At 38.8% G+C, this 16,691-nt stretch overlaps 2 protein-coding genes across 2 annotated transcripts; one reads left to right on the forward strand and one right to left on the reverse strand.

Moving 5' to 3' along the window:
* The first annotated feature begins 303 nt into the window (after positions 1 to 303).
* Positions 304 to 2,445, forward strand: LOC145209338 (uncharacterized). The gene is made up of 4 exons (XM_080079615.1): positions 304 to 1,581; positions 1,650 to 1,760; positions 1,802 to 1,961; positions 2,018 to 2,445. The coding sequence occupies exons 1-4, from the start codon at positions 304 to 306 to the stop codon at positions 2,443 to 2,445; spliced, it is 1,977 nt and encodes a 658-aa protein (XP_079935741.1).
* A 1,976-nt stretch (positions 2,446 to 4,421) lies between these two features.
* On the reverse strand, positions 4,422 to 16,391 carry LOC145209369 (glycine amidinotransferase, mitochondrial-like). Its single transcript, XM_080079647.1, has 10 exons — positions 16,260 to 16,391; positions 10,761 to 10,841; positions 10,036 to 10,152; positions 9,728 to 9,923; positions 9,268 to 9,458; positions 6,511 to 6,648; positions 5,421 to 5,585; positions 5,111 to 5,174; positions 4,929 to 5,045; positions 4,422 to 4,775 (listed from the first exon to the last, which is right to left on the reverse strand). Exons 1-10 carry the CDS (start codon positions 16,311 to 16,313, stop codon positions 4,666 to 4,668), a joined length of 1,233 nt encoding a protein of 410 aa, XP_079935773.1. The 5' UTR covers positions 16,314 to 16,391; the 3' UTR covers positions 4,422 to 4,665.
* Between the last annotated feature and the right edge of the window lie 300 nt (positions 16,392 to 16,691).

A 16,691-nucleotide genomic window follows, 5' to 3' on the forward strand; every position in this document is an offset into this window, starting at 1 on the left:
AAATCCCGGGGGGGACATGTCCCCCCCAAAAAATTTGGTTGGGGGGACTTCCATTCATTTGTCCCCCCCAATATTTGGTTGGGGGGGACTTCCATTCATCTGTCCCCCCCAATATTTGTAATACCCTTGAGCTAAAAATAAGATATAAGTCTATTGTTCAATATCACACAAATCTAATGACATAATACTACTTCATAATTCACATTATTGTCAACAATGGAACTCAATCGAATTGTTTGATGGCTGTGCAAAAAGCTTGACTGTGCATTTAGTTGATGGAATATTTGCGGCACTACAAGAATAATGTCTCAAGACGTTAAACGGCTTAAAGTTAGTAAGATAGAACAGTATTTCGTTTCCAACGCAGCGAGTGGAAAAACAAACTTAAGGAAAGTAGATAAGGTCAATTCGGCAGTGCCTAAAAGTGTTTTACTTGAGAAGGAAATGAAAATACTCAAAGGCAAAACCAGTTCCACAACAACAGATGGGGGAAGCAACTCCTGTGTAACAGAAATAAATTCTGCGGATCTTTTGTCACAATCCTGCCAGAACCAACCAGAAGATGTAAGCCATTTGCCAGCAAAGAACTGCGGCGTTAGATTTTTAAAATTTCAGACCAAGTGGTATGTTTTATTCCCGTGGATCCATTGCGTACCAGGTGTTAATGGGGTGCTCTGTTTTATTTGTTCAAAAGCAGACAAACTGGGTTTGTTGCACGCAGTTCAAAAAAAAGAGCCTGCGTTTATATCAGACGGTTTTCGAAACTGGAAAAAGGGAAAGAGTTCATTTGACTTGCACCAACTAACAGAAACACATACTTTTGCCACCATGCAACTAGATGCCATAAAGCGGAAGTCTGTTGCACTTCAAATAAACACAGGCTTTAACGAACAGCAAGCTGCCGCCAGGCGATCGCTGATAAAATTGTTCACGTCTTTGCGATATTTGTTGCGACAAGGTCTTGCTATCCGAGGCCATGACGAGGGAGAAGGAAATTACCACCAACTCCTAAAACTTCGTGCTGAAGATAGTGCCGAGTTAAAACAGTTCCTCCAGCGAAAAACCAACTTCACCTCATTTCGTGGTCAGCAAGAAATGACACAAATGTTCAGTCACTTTATTTTACGAATTTTAGCGTCTAGAATTAAAGCCAATGGAATGTTCGCAGTGATGGTCGACGGCACACAAGATATTTATGGAAGTGAGCAGGAGTCCGTTTGCATCCGCCATGTCGATTCAGAGCTATGTGTACATGAAGATTTGCTGGGTCTGCACAAAATGCAGCAGACAACTGGAGATGCAATTGCAAGGATGATTTTAGACGTTCTGACTCGATTTTCCCTATCTGCTGGTCAAATACGTGCACAAACGTACGACGGAGCCTCAAATATGAGTGGGAAGTACAATGGGTGTCAAGCCGTTATTAGCAGTCAGTACCCACTCGCTACATATTTCCATTGCCAGTCACACTTGGCAAACTTGGTTATGCAGGAATCGATTGCTAGTTGTCCGTTTTTCAGGGACGCAGTCCAATGGGTCCATGAACTCGGCGTGTTATTTAAGAGATCTGGAAAGTTTAAGGTAATGCGACGTAACTATTTTATATGTGTTTTTTTGTGTGATTATTAAATCATGATTAATGTTTGCAGGTTATGTTTGAAAGTGTCGTTGCTTGTAGTACGGAGCTCATCAATACAAAAGCATCGATTCGGCCGCTTTGTCCAACTCGTTGGCTTTGTCGATTGTCGGCAATTTTATCGGTATTGGAAAATTATTCTGCTGTAACTGAAAGTCTTCGCAGCATGTCGGAGGGGAGTACAGATTCTGCCACCAAAACCATGCTCTTTTGAATCGTTTCGAGAAAACCGAAACATTCTTGGCTTTATACCTTGTTAAAAAACCAATAGCTCTGCTGGAACAACCAAACAGCTCGATGCAGGCATCTTCTTCAAATTTATCAGGTAGTAAATTGTACCAATTTTTAGACACACAATGGTTAGGTTTGTATGTTATGCAGGTTCAATAGAGGCTGTAGCGACAACAGCGAAGCAGATACAAGTATTTCGTGACCCTATAATGTACACGAACCTTTTTGACGAAGCAACAAAGATATCAGCGAATTTGGGGTTTGATGAAATTTCTGTGCCACGCCGTCGGCAGCCGACACCGCGTTTCGCTGGATCCTCACCGCACTTCCACGCCGAATGTGCCAAAGATCATTACAGAATTTTGTACGTGGAGTTTATTGACTGTTTACTTGCCTGTTTGCAGAAACGGTATGATGTCCGCAACTCAAGCTTCCAAACATATTTGGAAATCGAAAGTATGATAATGAAGGGCACAGCAACAAATTTAGATTTAATTTCAAAATATCCCGAATTGAATGTAACTCAACTATCTGTACAGTTGCCGATGTTTAAGCAGCACACGGGGCAAGTTCTGTAAATGAAGCGAAGTTAGCTTATCGCGCAATGAGTTCCGAGCTACGCCAGTTATTCACGCAGGTGTTTATTTTGCTCAAATTGCTTTTGGTGTGCCCTGTCAGCTCTTGTGAATGCGAGCGAAGTTTTTCAACACTTCGGCGTCTAAAAACTTGGCTGAGAAGCACGACTACCCAGGTTCGCTTAAATCAGGGGTTCCCAACCTGTGGTACGCGTACCACTAGTGGAAGGTTTTTCAGGTGGTACGCGAGTAGCTTCCGTTTTGTTCACAAAAACCTGGATTCACAACTTGATATTTTATTTATCTTTTATCTTGGTTTGTTTACAAAAAAAAATCCCCGAAACCTGTTCTTATTGTTACGTAACTATTCCTGTTGTTTCGTATCATTACAGTCTTCAAAATACAGGTCATGTAAATTGTCAACAAAAAGCACAGTTGCTTTGAAAAGCCGTACAACGCTGTGGGACAGTTGGCGTTAATTATGTCAAATGATGACTCTTGATAGATATCATCTACTGTTTTATAGCTTAAGTTACAAATAGCGTTAAATTATGTTAGTTTTAAACTAAAAATAGGTCGGAAATGCCAGAAACAAATTTTGAAAAAGTTGTATCTACCATTTTGTTACCAACTTTAGACTATCACATTTGTAGGTTTGTCTATTTTGTATTTTCTTTTGTTGGGACGGGTGGCAGTACAGAGCGTCCAAGTGGTACGAGATCGTTAAAAGGTTGGGAACCCCTGGCTTAAATCATCTAGCTGTTTGTCACGTGCATTCAGATTTACTCGATCAAGTACCGGTTGAAGAAATCACTAAAGAGTTTGTTGCTGTTTCGGAAATTCGTCGAAACATGTTTGGACATATTTGACAACAAAACTGATTATGTGTCATAGATTTTTTCGTTTGTTGTTTGTTTACAATACACAAAAATGTTAAAACTTAAAATCTGTTTTCTTTTTTCCTCCTGGAGTTTGCTGCAAAGGTTTCGAGGCAACGTATTATCTGTTGTCAAATAAAATCTGTTTGGTGACGTCATGACTTCCCCAATCGAGGTGACGTCATCTACTCACAGCAGTCATAGGTCCCCCCCAATAATTTTAATGGATTTTCACCCCTGGCCACTGCGTACGAGGAATGTTGTCAAAATATGTTTAATCGGTTTCAGCGATGTAGCTGTTTCTTACCTAACAATTGAAAACATTCTCATTTCTCCCAATAAACTCTAATAGTAGAACTAAATGACATCACACGCATTGTTACGTTTGTGGATTTCTAACCAATCATGGTAGACGCTGTGTTACGTCACAGTAAATGAAGTCAGATTACTGACATGAACTAGAACCAGGGAAAGAAAGCACATACAAGTAATTTCTCGCTGTAACAAATAGTGCCCGGACTTGGGAAACTTCTGTGTTTGGACCTTTGACAAAACTAATTGAGTACCACTGGTCTATAGCATTTAAATCAATAACTTGAATATTACTGGGTGTTATTATTACTGGAGTGTACTGTAAAATATCATGTTTTGTGTCTAACATTTTCTGAGAATGTGTATATCAGGCAGGAAACACATGCTGCAGTGCCATCGTTAATCCCTTTTCATAAAAATGTTGCTAATGTGTTAAATTGAATGGATTTTGCACCTCCATCGGTCATGTTTTTGTCTAACTTTTTCTGAGGATGGGTATAATAGGCAGGAAACGAATGCTGCAGTGTAGCCTACCCGGTAATCCCTTTTCATAAAAATGTTACAAATGTCTTTAATTAAATGGATTTTGTACCTGTATCGAGGTTTATTGCTTAGAAAAATATTTGATTATTTTAAGTTTAGTAAACAATTGATTGATAATTTTCAAAAAATTAAAAATTTTAAATCATCCAATAAGAATTTGTTTGGAAACAGCCATACATAGCACCTACCACAGTAACAAAACGTGGCTTTATCATTTTCCGATTGGAAAGTTAAATATGAAGCAGAGCCGGTTGATGAGTTTTATTAGTACCAGTAACACAACAATAACGATTGGTTTAAACGCCTTGCACAGCTACCTCAAAAATCGGTAAACTGGTTGTTATAACACTGGTTTATGTAGGAATTGCGTTTTTAAATCAAAACTGTTAGGGAATTTTCGCCTAACAATGCTAAACACGGTTACATCAATGTACTTTTCCTACCGATAGACATTGACCAATAACATTGAGGTAGCCTTTTTTACGCCATTTTAAAAGTACGACTCCAGAACACCCCTTCTTCTGACGTCAGTGGTCCAGCAATGGAACCCTCCGCCAATCGAATTGGCAAATCGTATGTCGACTGGTATTGCCTTAATTCCTGTAACGTACACGAAGTTAGGCTATTAAATGAAAGAAACAAATGCCGGTTTTAACGTCAGCATTTTTCCATTTACATTGTGGCGACATTAAACAATAGCCTGCCACTACAAGTCGTGCTTTGAACAATTTTAGTTGGGAAATAATTCCTTACCGAGACTTTCAAACATTTTTATGGTGGGTGTTTCGTGTTTACAGACCATAACTCTTTGCTCGTCCAACATAAGAACGTTCATGCTCAACCATTTTGATGTCATCCACAACGGATGATCTGTGTGCAAGACATAGTTTTGACACGATAAAACAGCTATATCACAGCTATGTGGTCATGTTTACCATCAGGCACCATTGGTTTTGGGGCTTCTACCAGTTTCCAACCGGCTTTCTTGAACATCTCAGACTGAAACACAAACAAGGAAGAGGTGAAAAAATGTTCGATGCATCAAGCATGAAGTAGTGTTTGTCTTGTGGTAACCATAGCACAGCCAGTTTAACATAGAAATATCATCGTGTAACCCGGTGTCCTTGCTGTTTTACATAACTGTTCGATGACAATGTGATGAAGTGACAAAGCCTATACAAATTTGACTTGATGACTCAATGCTCGGATTTAACACATTTTGGGATCTCAAGCATATTGACCAACCTGCAAACATGGTCTAGCAGGATTGACAATCACAAGTCCCGGTCCAACAACGTTGAAAGTTCCATCAATGTGCATTGCATTTGGATCTTTGAATTGTAATAAATGTATTTTATAGTCTGGTCCAAGATGGCGGGCCATCCATTCTATTCCAAACAAGTTTGTGACCTTGTAACAAATAAGGTTAAGTTTAAGTAGACATGAAAAGTTTGTTGAATGCAGTAGGTACGTACGATTCGTCGGGCACATATATTTATATTATACTTCATGATGTAAAACAGCCTAACCAAACTCTGTCCTATTTACTCAGGGGTTACCGACCATTATCTGCTTTAACCAGTGACTGTTCAAATTTACCGTACCAAGACCGCGTATTAGCTACGTATAACATTGATCTCAACGGACCAAAGTCTAAAAAGGTTGTCACTGGAATCTCACCACAAATAGTCGGTATCAAGTTATATTGCTTCATACAATTAGTCAATTGTAGTTCAACCACGGATAACTAACCACGTCATAAACATAAAGATTGCGCTGATTCGTAAAATCCTACAATTCATCAATGCATTCCATCATGCCTATATTTAGCTTCATAAAACTTTACTGGCTGCACAATATATACTGATAGGTATAAATTTTATGTAACTATCCATAATATCTTTTTACACGACATCGTACAACATTGTTAAAAATGTGATTGCGCAACATGCGACTGAGCAAAGTCAACATTCATGACCTTAATGTTGCGTTAACAAATATTTGTTCTCACATTGTATGCGTAGTAAACCCGGTGACACTCCCGCTATATTTCACAAGCATTTGCAAAACGAATATTTCACAAGTATTAACATTGCAAAACGAACAAAATTGGTGCAATTTTGCCGTGATAATTGCTGTAATTCAAGTCTACGGACTTTGACACAGTTTTGCGAGTGACAGATGGTTAAACTGTGAGAACTTTGTAGTAAAACAACTTACCAAAAGTGTCTTGTTACATCGTTGATTTCTCAAAAACATTACCCAAACAGGCAGCCGGTTTAACAACCAACCAAAACATGAGATGTGTGGGAATTTTGCTCAATTTCTCACCAACCTGACTTTGCTGAGCGAAAATATCTTTTCCGCATCTCATGAAATCTGCTGCGTCAAAACAGGGTTCGAATTCAGTTGTGACGTAACGGCCTTCGCTCGAGAGTTTGTAACGATCTTCCACACTCTCCACTGGGTAGTTCTAAAATAAACGATATAAAATTTAAATGTTGACCGTGTTTTTAAACTAACCTAGTGCAACGTTACGTAGAGAAACGGACAAGCAACAGTAAACCTCGGTTAACCTGCGTCTTTGCCTAATTCAGACAAAACTCGAGGTACACACAACGTACAATGTGTGAAGGCTTGAACTAATCCACATAGGCAGGGGTGGCCAACTTGTTAGTTGTTAAGATCGACGAAAAATTTCTAAACTGTACTCGATCGACTTATCAGTAGTAATTTCGGCTGCCATCGACACAAACGCAAATTTCTGCGTGACATTGGACTGATAATTACCACATATTTATAGTCATGAGCTCTATTGTCAAGCATCATTTGTTTCTTATGACAACAGAAGTCGCATATCCTCCCGTCAAAGTCAACTGTAAAATACTTTGACTTCTAAATTTCCGCAATCAATTGCAACTGCTTCGTTAAGACAAACGCTCAAGTTGTTACGGCAAGCATTGTAGTTGTTACGACATAATGTGGTGCCAAAATCACGCAACAAAGATGTAATATTTACATAATTATTGCACATTTATTGGATGCGTCAAAATGTCAGAGGGGCTGTTTGATATTTTTTTGTTTTTGAATTAATAAGCTTTTGATGAGTAATGGAGAATTTAGTGGCAATCGACCAGTCAAAAGCAGACGATCGACGTGTTGGCCACACCTGACATAGGTTAATCCTGATCTTTGCCTAATACGGACAAATATTTTGGTCCAAACGGGTCCGGATTAACTGAACTGAGGTTTACTGATGTACTTAGTTACAGAGCAAGCTGTGATAGGTTTATGTCTTATCTCAGGGGTGGGCAAACTACGGCCCGCGGGCCGCATGCGGCCCGCCAAATGTCTCCGAGTAACGCTGAATAGTACTATGAGCACAGGCGCAGAGTTTTAAAAATACCGGGGGTGCGATTTGCCGATACCAATGCCATATACAGTATCTGTACCCGTTCGATACTTTGGAACTAAACACAGATACTTTTCACGTGCTTTAGCCTGTTGTTTCTGCCACGTTATTATGCAAATCGTCACTTGACACAATTTCTTCGTTCGATAAAAGTAAAAGCGATTCACGTTTTCAAAAACAGCCCACTTTGCACTGTTGACGCCCAAACTTTGGTCACTTTGGATCATGTTTAGGTCGTTGCAGTACTTTTTGTTTAATGTTGGCACTCGGACTTTATTAACAAAAAACGCGGTTCAGCCTTTGTTGCAACAAACGCTTGTTTTTTTGAAACAATTACAATTGTAGCGTTTCAACCAATGTTTGTACAGTTATGAACAAACGTATTTGCATAAAGCATAAATCTATTTTGCTAAATATTTTGATTTTTAAACTGCTAAAACAGATTTCGTGAGACTGGAAAAAAGATTAGCAGTCTAGTAACCATATGTGCCAGGCTTTTTATCCGCTTATTATGTGCAAACAATACGAAAAAAAAGCACTGCAATCGTCACAATATAGTTTATGACGTCATAAACAGTTAGCTCCGTTCAGCTAAATTCATGCACAAGTCAGAAATTGTTAATCAGAGCATTTTAGGCGACTTTAAATGGTATATATATGATACAAACATTATTCTTTGCATCAGTTGTTTTAAAACAACCAGCAAGCAATTGGCGGTCGTTGGTGAAATACTATGCGGCCCGGTAAGATTATAAACTTTTGAATGCGGCCCTTGCACTGAAAAGTTTGCCCACCCCTGTCTTATCTGATACAGCTTTGAAAAAAAAAGAAACCTATATAGGTGATATGCCGGAGCATAACCATTGTAGTCCCATTTGATGCTTACTTTAAAAAATAAAAATAAACTTAAAGTGTTAGGATTGATGACGCAGTTTCGGGTTCGGGTCGGGCTTCGGGCTTATACTTTCGGGTTCGGGCCGGGTTCGGGCCGGGTTCGGGCCGGGTTCGGGCCGGGTTCGGGCCGGGTTCGGGCCGGGTTCGGGCTCAGATTTCCGCTTGCAACTCTGACTCACATGACACGTCGCAGCAAACTTTTTGGCACAAACCACAGTCATCTAATACTATAATATATGAATATAATATATGAAACCTTTTTTCTGATATATGTTATCCTTGATTTGCACTTAATTCGTATGAGCAAAATTTTGCTGTTTGTCTACTTTTAAATGTCTCGAAACCCTTTTTTTGGCTTGATTCTTTCTGCTCTTTCTCGCTTTTTGGTCAGAACGTGGCAAGTCCGGGAGTTATTATATGCTGCTGTTCGTTTATGATACCAAGCGCTGGGAAAGATCAACTACACTATAGAGCGTTTTTCAATCCTAAGGAGGCGAAAGGTTTTTCTTGGGTGGGATAATGGGCTTTCACTGTTGACACCCAACAATGAAGCAAAAAAAATACAAGTGAGTGCGCATTCTATAATGAATACTTCGTGCATTCTCAGTGTTGAATGGGTTTTCAGTTCTGGCCCACTGTTTTGCTTCGTAATGCACGAACATATAGAGAACAAGGCCACTGCCGGCTTTTTAGTTAATAATTGGGTCCACGTGTATATCGAGTACTTCCCCTTTTTGATATCGCAATTCCACATGGCAAAAGCAGCACGAAACAACATTGGCTTACCTGATCATATAACTCATCACTCATAAGAGGCTTAGGAGCAGTGGTCCATTTAGCCCCGGCTTGAAAATATTCTTTCATCAGTGACCGATAAGCGCGATATTCGAAAAACCTGGAACGCCAAGCCATTGGTGCCTCGATAATTTCTTCACCAATCACGATCAAGATATCTCGTGGCATAGCTGCGTACATCCCTGCATATAAAGTGATGAAAATAAATATCGAGCCACAGACAGTTTTCTGATTTACTAATAGCTTTGTCAGTTTATCTTTTGACATATAGGGGTCCAATTAAAAGAGCACATAAAATCGCTTGTGAATGCCGCTTGTTTTAGGCGCTTAGGGCATACACTTAAAATACACAAGATTGGTGACGTAGTTCTCACTTTACCCTTTCTCCGTTTTTTTCATATTGACACTTAAAAAATTATTGTCATATAATTTTATTTTAGTATTTATTTACCTTTGGATTTAAAATCTGGTGTTTCGTAGGCTTTGCTCCAATCTACTATGTCAGGACGCCTCACTGTGACGCCTTCGTGGCGTAACACATTGCACATTTCTTCGATTTGGGAAACCGCCTTTTTCAGGTGCTCTTGTGGGAAAAATTGGCCACCGAATTTTCGAAAAAACTCCCACTGCTGAGGACTGGAGATAGCCTGGAAACACAAAGGTGAAATACATTAATTTCAGCGTGTCTTTCCATTCCACGCAAAGCTATTCCAAAGGAGCCCAAAATCCAAACTTTATAATATGCATACATTGTTATACCTTCACTTCAGGGGTAAGTGAGGGTACGCACGCGTTGTCAGGGCGACCGACGATCACCTCATCAAGTGGGTCCCACTCGTTGTAAGAACAGACTGGCGATTTTGTCTGTCGGTCAACCTGGAATATACGATAGCTTTTGTTGTTTAGTTATTTGTATCGTGGGCTGTAACATGTTTTCCGCCGGTCGTTTGCTTTATTAATTGCATTCCGCTTGTGTTTAATTTAGCTATTGAATAAGATATGCAAGGAGCCTCAGCGTTCACAAACTATACAAAAATAAGTGGTGCATGCAATCAGGCAACCAAATCCCACCTGCCGCGAATACGGACATTTAAGTTAGATATACTTATTGCCGACCGATCATTGATAAAAAATATACATTTGAACATATGACTTCTGTTCTTAAGTTTTAAGTTGGTAAAAATGGTATAATATGGACATGAAGACCTAAACGTCCTGTTGCTAGACTTTTTCAGGCACTTCATGTGGAATCAATGGGCGACACTTAGCGTAACAGTTATAACGTCATAAACAGTTAAGAATGATTGCTGATAGTGTTTCATTAACAATATGGATAAACATGAACATTAATCTGCTATTGACAGTTTTACATTGGATATTACGAGAAAAATCCTGAGCATGTACCAAAAAGCAGTAGGCTAGTTGGCGAAATAATGACCATGTGGTGCAGCCGTCCACATAGAGAGGGGTGATAAAACATTTACCTTTGGTCCAACTGTATCTACGTGTTGTTTGCGTGTACCTTGAACCGCCACAACCAGCTTCGAGCGAGAGGCAATAACATTCTAGTAGAAAAAAAAGAACTTTTAAAAATATATTTACTATTTTCCAGGAAGTCCACCGTCATAATTGCATGCTTGTGTGGCTTTAAAACGGTGTTACGCAGGGGCGGCTCGTGCTAGGGTGCTGCGGAGCTGCAGCACCCCCTAGATATTTTTACTTAATATATTCCTACCACAATATTATCGATAACTTTCAATATACTTATTTTTTATTCTTTAGCAATATATAATCAGTATAATTTCCGCCTTGATCGGCATTTTTCCCTTTTTTTAGAAAAAATTATGGCATTATTATGTTATCTATGGTGGAACTGCAGCTCCAGTTTCGTGACGTTCATGACGTTTTGCAGTTGTGCGCATGCACACTTGGAAAAGCTACATGCCGGGCGAAACAGGCGACAGGGTGCTGCGGCTCGCGCAGCTCCACCAATCACGTAGCGTGTGAACCGGCCTGTAGTTGTGTTGTCTGTTCCGGGTCTACTGTGAAATATTCCAAATATGCCATGCAGGAATGGGCAACACCAAGAAATACTTTCAGTTCTGAATGCTTCCCAAGAAAAAAATAGCTCTGTGACCGTGAAGTTAAATGCCTCACTGAAATTCAGGCAATATCAAATGGAGAACAAACAATTGCAGAAGCAGCAGGAAATTTTAAATAACTGAGTGATGACAATTTCAAGTTTTGGTTTCTTAACACACCATGTGGGCAGTATTTGCAATCATGTGTATTGATATGATGGACATGTACTGTTTCTCTAAACCAGTGGTTCCCAACCTTACGTGGACCATGGCCCCCTACACGTAACTTTTTGACCTTGTGGCCCCCTTCCAGTAACGCTGTAAGTCCTGTGGCCCCCTTAAAAAATTGAAATGGCAACCCGTGTTTGAATTCGGTACTAATTTCGGCTTTAAACAGGTCGAATAGAGTAAAAAAGAATCTGTAATCGCGAAAAACCTTAATATAGGCAAAAAGTGTGTGAAATAGTAGATTAAATTAGGAATAAAGTTATTTGCAACACACACTTAGTTATGCGCGTTAAAAAAAGAAAATGGCTTTTTGTGGGTGTTTCTGGTGAATATACTCCTGTGGCCCCCCAGAACACAGCTCGTGGCCCCCCTGGGGGGCCATAGGCCCTGGTTGGGAACCACTGCTCTAAACAGTAGCTGCTAAATTGCTTCACAGGAAGTGTTTCTTAAGAATGAACGTTCTACAGAGGAGATAGTAGTGACAACCAAGCCTATCCTATTGTTGACAAGAAAAAGCCAGTTACTGAAATAAAAATGTTTCTGTAGATCTGATGTTCATGATTACTTTGAAAATAATCTAGATGATGTTTTGACAAGTTGAACTCTAAGATGAAAAATCTCTTTTGCAATTTCCATGAGTCTTTCAAAGGCAAAACAATTCTTTTCAACACTGAAAAGGATGCAAACTTTTCTAAAGAACACCATTATTTCCATAAAAAACTTGCACTTGCAGTGCTAGCACTAAATAGAAAAACAAAACAGTTTCTTAGTTGTCATTTGGAAATCAAGGAAGAAGCTATCAATTATTTTGCCCAAACTAAAGGAAGGACAAGGTTTAATCATATGGGTTAAATTTAAGTGAGAGTGTTGTACATTTCAAAGCTTGGAGGAGTATTGCACTTTAAAAAAAATTATAAGCAAACTGAAAGACAATTAATTTGTGTGGCAATAATCTGTGAAGTGTCATAGAATATGTTGAAACAATGACTGTGACTATAAGTTACTCAAATGAAACATGATCATATTAATAACTGAATAGCAAGTGTGTTATAGTTAGTGGACATTGTTATAACCGGTTATTCTTAAATGTTGTCCAACTGAAATACGTTTCGACTCATTTATTACTATTTTGTTTTATATATTGAGTTTTTGTACTATATTTTGTTGTGTTTTACCATATTTACAACCGCTTCGTTTCAAGTCTGTGTCACCTGTGTTTTTGTGCCACAGTATTACTGCACGTTATTGAGTTTGGTCAAAAGCCATGCAAGTAAAGAAAATTCCCCAATGATACCGTCTGCTGTTTACACTCGTGTACATTAATGCGTAACGAAAATTACGTCACAATGGAGTTGCTAATTAAGATGAGTATTACTTGTTTTTCAACACAAAACAATGGCTGGAAATCTAGAATTGTGGCTTTTCTATATATTGCCAACTTATATGTTCAATAAAGGCTAAAATTTGGTGCAGCACCTGCAGAAATTTTAGGCACGAGCCGCCACTGGTGTTACGTATAAACCAACATGTCTGTCTACAACAAACTTTCATCGGTTTCCTGACTGTCTGTGAAAAGACGTCATGCAATTTGCCCTTACGAAAGCCGGTCCGTTCATTGGCCAACGGAGAACTAGAAATCTCTGTGACTTAAACGTCACAAAGTTAAGTCTACTAATTTTTTGTTATTGTGTAATTCGGCCGAAAGCAAATCTTTTACGAAAATTTGAAACTTAAAACATGCCTTTTTAGCCTCATGTTTTTTGCACTTCAGACAACATAGACGCCAAACAGGGACGAAAACCTCGGGTATGCCGCATACACTAGAAGGGCACTAGAATTAGTCAAAATCAGTTAAAACATTACTGACACCGGTAAAAAATATTTTTTGTTGCCCTGTGATTGGCAGGCTAGCTATTATGCCTGAGGTCATAGGCGCCGAACACGGGTATGCTAGGCATACCCGGACGAAAACCTCAGGTATGCCGCATACCCGAGAATCTGACCAACGTTAGTCATGCGTTTATGGAAATTATTGGGATGGGAACCAACACATAACATACACAATTGATTTCAATCGCGGTTATTGTTTACAACCCACGAATTCGCATTCATTGCAATTGTGACAAATGTAACGTCTTCAAGAAGCATTACAATTTAAGCATTAAAGGGTGGTAAAAAGCACAACAGAGGTATTGGCGCCCGCTTACGGGAGGAGGGGAAACGCCGCAGCCCCGGGTTACACGCCAACAACCACGTGATAATTTTTTTTAGCTTTAATGTACTATAATATTGAGTTTTATTAATTTGTGCTGATTTTACGGAATTTTAAAATGTTTGGTCGTTGTTTACTGGCAACGAACCGTTGGAATTCGAATGACCCTTTTGGCATCTTGGCTAACGCCCTAAATAGTGCCGCCACCTTGGGTTTTTAAAGCACGGTGGCGGCCACCGTGGATATTTCGGTTAGTTTGTAGCGGTATCGTACGAAATATCGTCAAATCTGAAGAAAACTGAGAAACATTTTGTATTTAAACAATCGTGCTGCAGCCACAAAACGTGGTACTTATAGTGCCTTGTTTATTACGTCAATTGGTTGCCAGTAAATGTTGTGCATCAGGGTTCTTCAACGGGGGCGATTATATCCAGCTATACCTCTTTTAATATAACGGTGAAGATCTTTCCTTCAAACTTGTTTCACTTTTACACTTTCTATAGGCCTACTAGCGCTTCAAAAACTGCGAAGTAATTTAATTTGATAAATCTGGAAGTGTAAGTTAATAAAGTGGAACGTACAGGTTTCTCTTGTACCGAGTAATGCCGCATTGTTTCCAGTCAAAATAACAAAAACGGCTATTGTTTGCGCATAATCGTATAATGTAATCTTATCTATGACGTCACAAACTTTGCTTGAATGCGTTAGAATTGCGTGCAATTGACCCTCAGTGTTGTTTTAGCAATTAAATTGGGTTTTAACTGTTAACATAAGCATTCGTGGTGCTGGGTAAATCTAATTGCACGCAAATGCTCAAGAGTCAAGAACTTTAATAAAAAATAACAATGTATTGGGGGGCGATTTTAAGCCAGTGTCCTAGCAAGGGGGCGATTGTGCTAAAAAGGTTGAAGACCACTGTTGTACATTGTTGTGTACAGTGCAAATGTGTTGCAATAAGTGGTTAAACTTCACGAAACATTTTTGAACGTTGCTAAGCCAATGATAAACGTTACAGCAACGTGTTGCAAATTGCGAAATAAACATTATTTCAAACATATGCATATTTGCAAAACTCGGCGCCTATGCTCAAAGTGTACGAAATTGTCTGTGTTTACTAAGACCGCGTTGGTCCCGCAAAGCGCAGTCGTTATAAAGTCGTTAAGATGCTTAGTTAGACAATAGCTTTTAAGTACTTTTATTGCCCGATCATTAAATGTCGACAAACAATATTTGAAATAACTGGCATTGTGTTTAGATGTATATATATATATATACGTAATAAGATAAGCCGAACTTTCATTCCATTCCATTATTCTACGTTCTACATTCTGTTCGACATTTCTTTTGTACTGCATTGAACTGATATTCGTGGATCGCTCTGTGTAAAATAAACAACAAAATAACCAAACTTCTGGAGCGTTAATGTACAATCTTGGAAACGCAAGGTTGTGAGACCTCAATCTCACATAGCTTTGTGAAATTAATTATATACAGTCTAATCTTTGTTCTATAACTGCCTACCGCAAGAACAACGACTGTCTTACTCTATAGTCTATACTCTATACTATAGTTTTAACCGAAAAATCAAGAACGCTTACTGTTACGACACAGACATATAGGTTAGTAGCTTTACAAAAATTAACGTGTTAGCTTGTCAAAAGTTTCTGGCAGTTTAGGACATCGATTGAAGTAAACTAATCTTTAAAATTAATAATGCGTCACATACAATTAAGCGACTTTAAAATGTATAAAACAATTTTTGTGGTGGCTAGGCCAGAAGTATGAGCGCTTTGATGCGTGAAAACAAAGCCTTTTGTAATAGTTATTACAGAGAAAATCAATACACAACATTCTAGTATTTGGCGACGTTAGGTGACGTCAAACAGGAAATAACGATAGTTTTTAGTTTCCCGTACAAAACGTTCTTACGGAACACTGTCTCAAACATTGTTTTGCCTCTGTGTAATTGTGAAACGTTTTAATCGAACTGTTAATAAACATTAAACAAAATCATATTTTTTTCCTGTTTAGGTGCTTTTAAACAGTTTCACCGGATTGTGGAAGGGTTTGTCACTTTGCGGCGTAAAGTTTACGCCCAACCGGAGTTGAGTATAGGCTTTTATGTTGGTTATATCCAATCTTATCTAAGGTTTGTTTTTTCAACGCTTAAATTTTTATTTTTGTTTAAGGATCTAAGACAGTTTTCTGCAAACGGTGCGCCGTATCTAATGGCAGGTATGCCGCCGTGTGTATGTTACCCAACAGCATTTTTAAAATACGCATTTTAAACATAATAAAAATGGTTTAGATTACGCACACACACGCATAAATTGTCAAGTTAGACCAGAAAGTTTCATGTGATTCCAACACATAATCCAGCTCTGACGTTAAGTATGCCTTAAGCTTAATGCAAACAGGCGGAAATAACCATACATTTACATGTACAACACTGCAAAACCCACCTGTCTGGCTTGTAGTTGGATAACTGAGCCGTACGTCAATAATGCACGCTTCATTCTTCGACGTTGTTAGTATCAATTACTAAAAAAAACCTAGCCAACAAATCTGGACCAAAACTGAATAAGTATAAGATTGAACTATAGTTTTTTGTACCAATCTTTTATTTTGAATATCGTAAGACCAATATTGCCGAATAGTTTAGGCTCCAGCTAAAACCTGATTTTATTTTGATACTTGCCAAATGAAGGTTAAGTGATTCATTTAGACGGTCTGAACTCTAAAGTAAGCATGATGAAAATCACATTGGCTGGCCGGAATGCTCTGTCATTTGTCGGTCCATTTATCCTAACCTTTACCTGTTCTGCAGCCAAAACCTCTCCCACTTATTAACCACGCGGCAAAACGAAGAAAAAACGCACAGAATCTGTATTGTG

The sequence above is a fragment of the Phallusia mammillata genome, chromosome 1 (assembly GCF_965637545.1).
Source record: "Phallusia mammillata chromosome 1, kaPhaMamm4.hap1.1, whole genome shotgun sequence".
NCBI lineage: Eukaryota > Metazoa > Chordata > Ascidiacea > Phlebobranchia > Ascidiidae > Phallusia > Phallusia mammillata.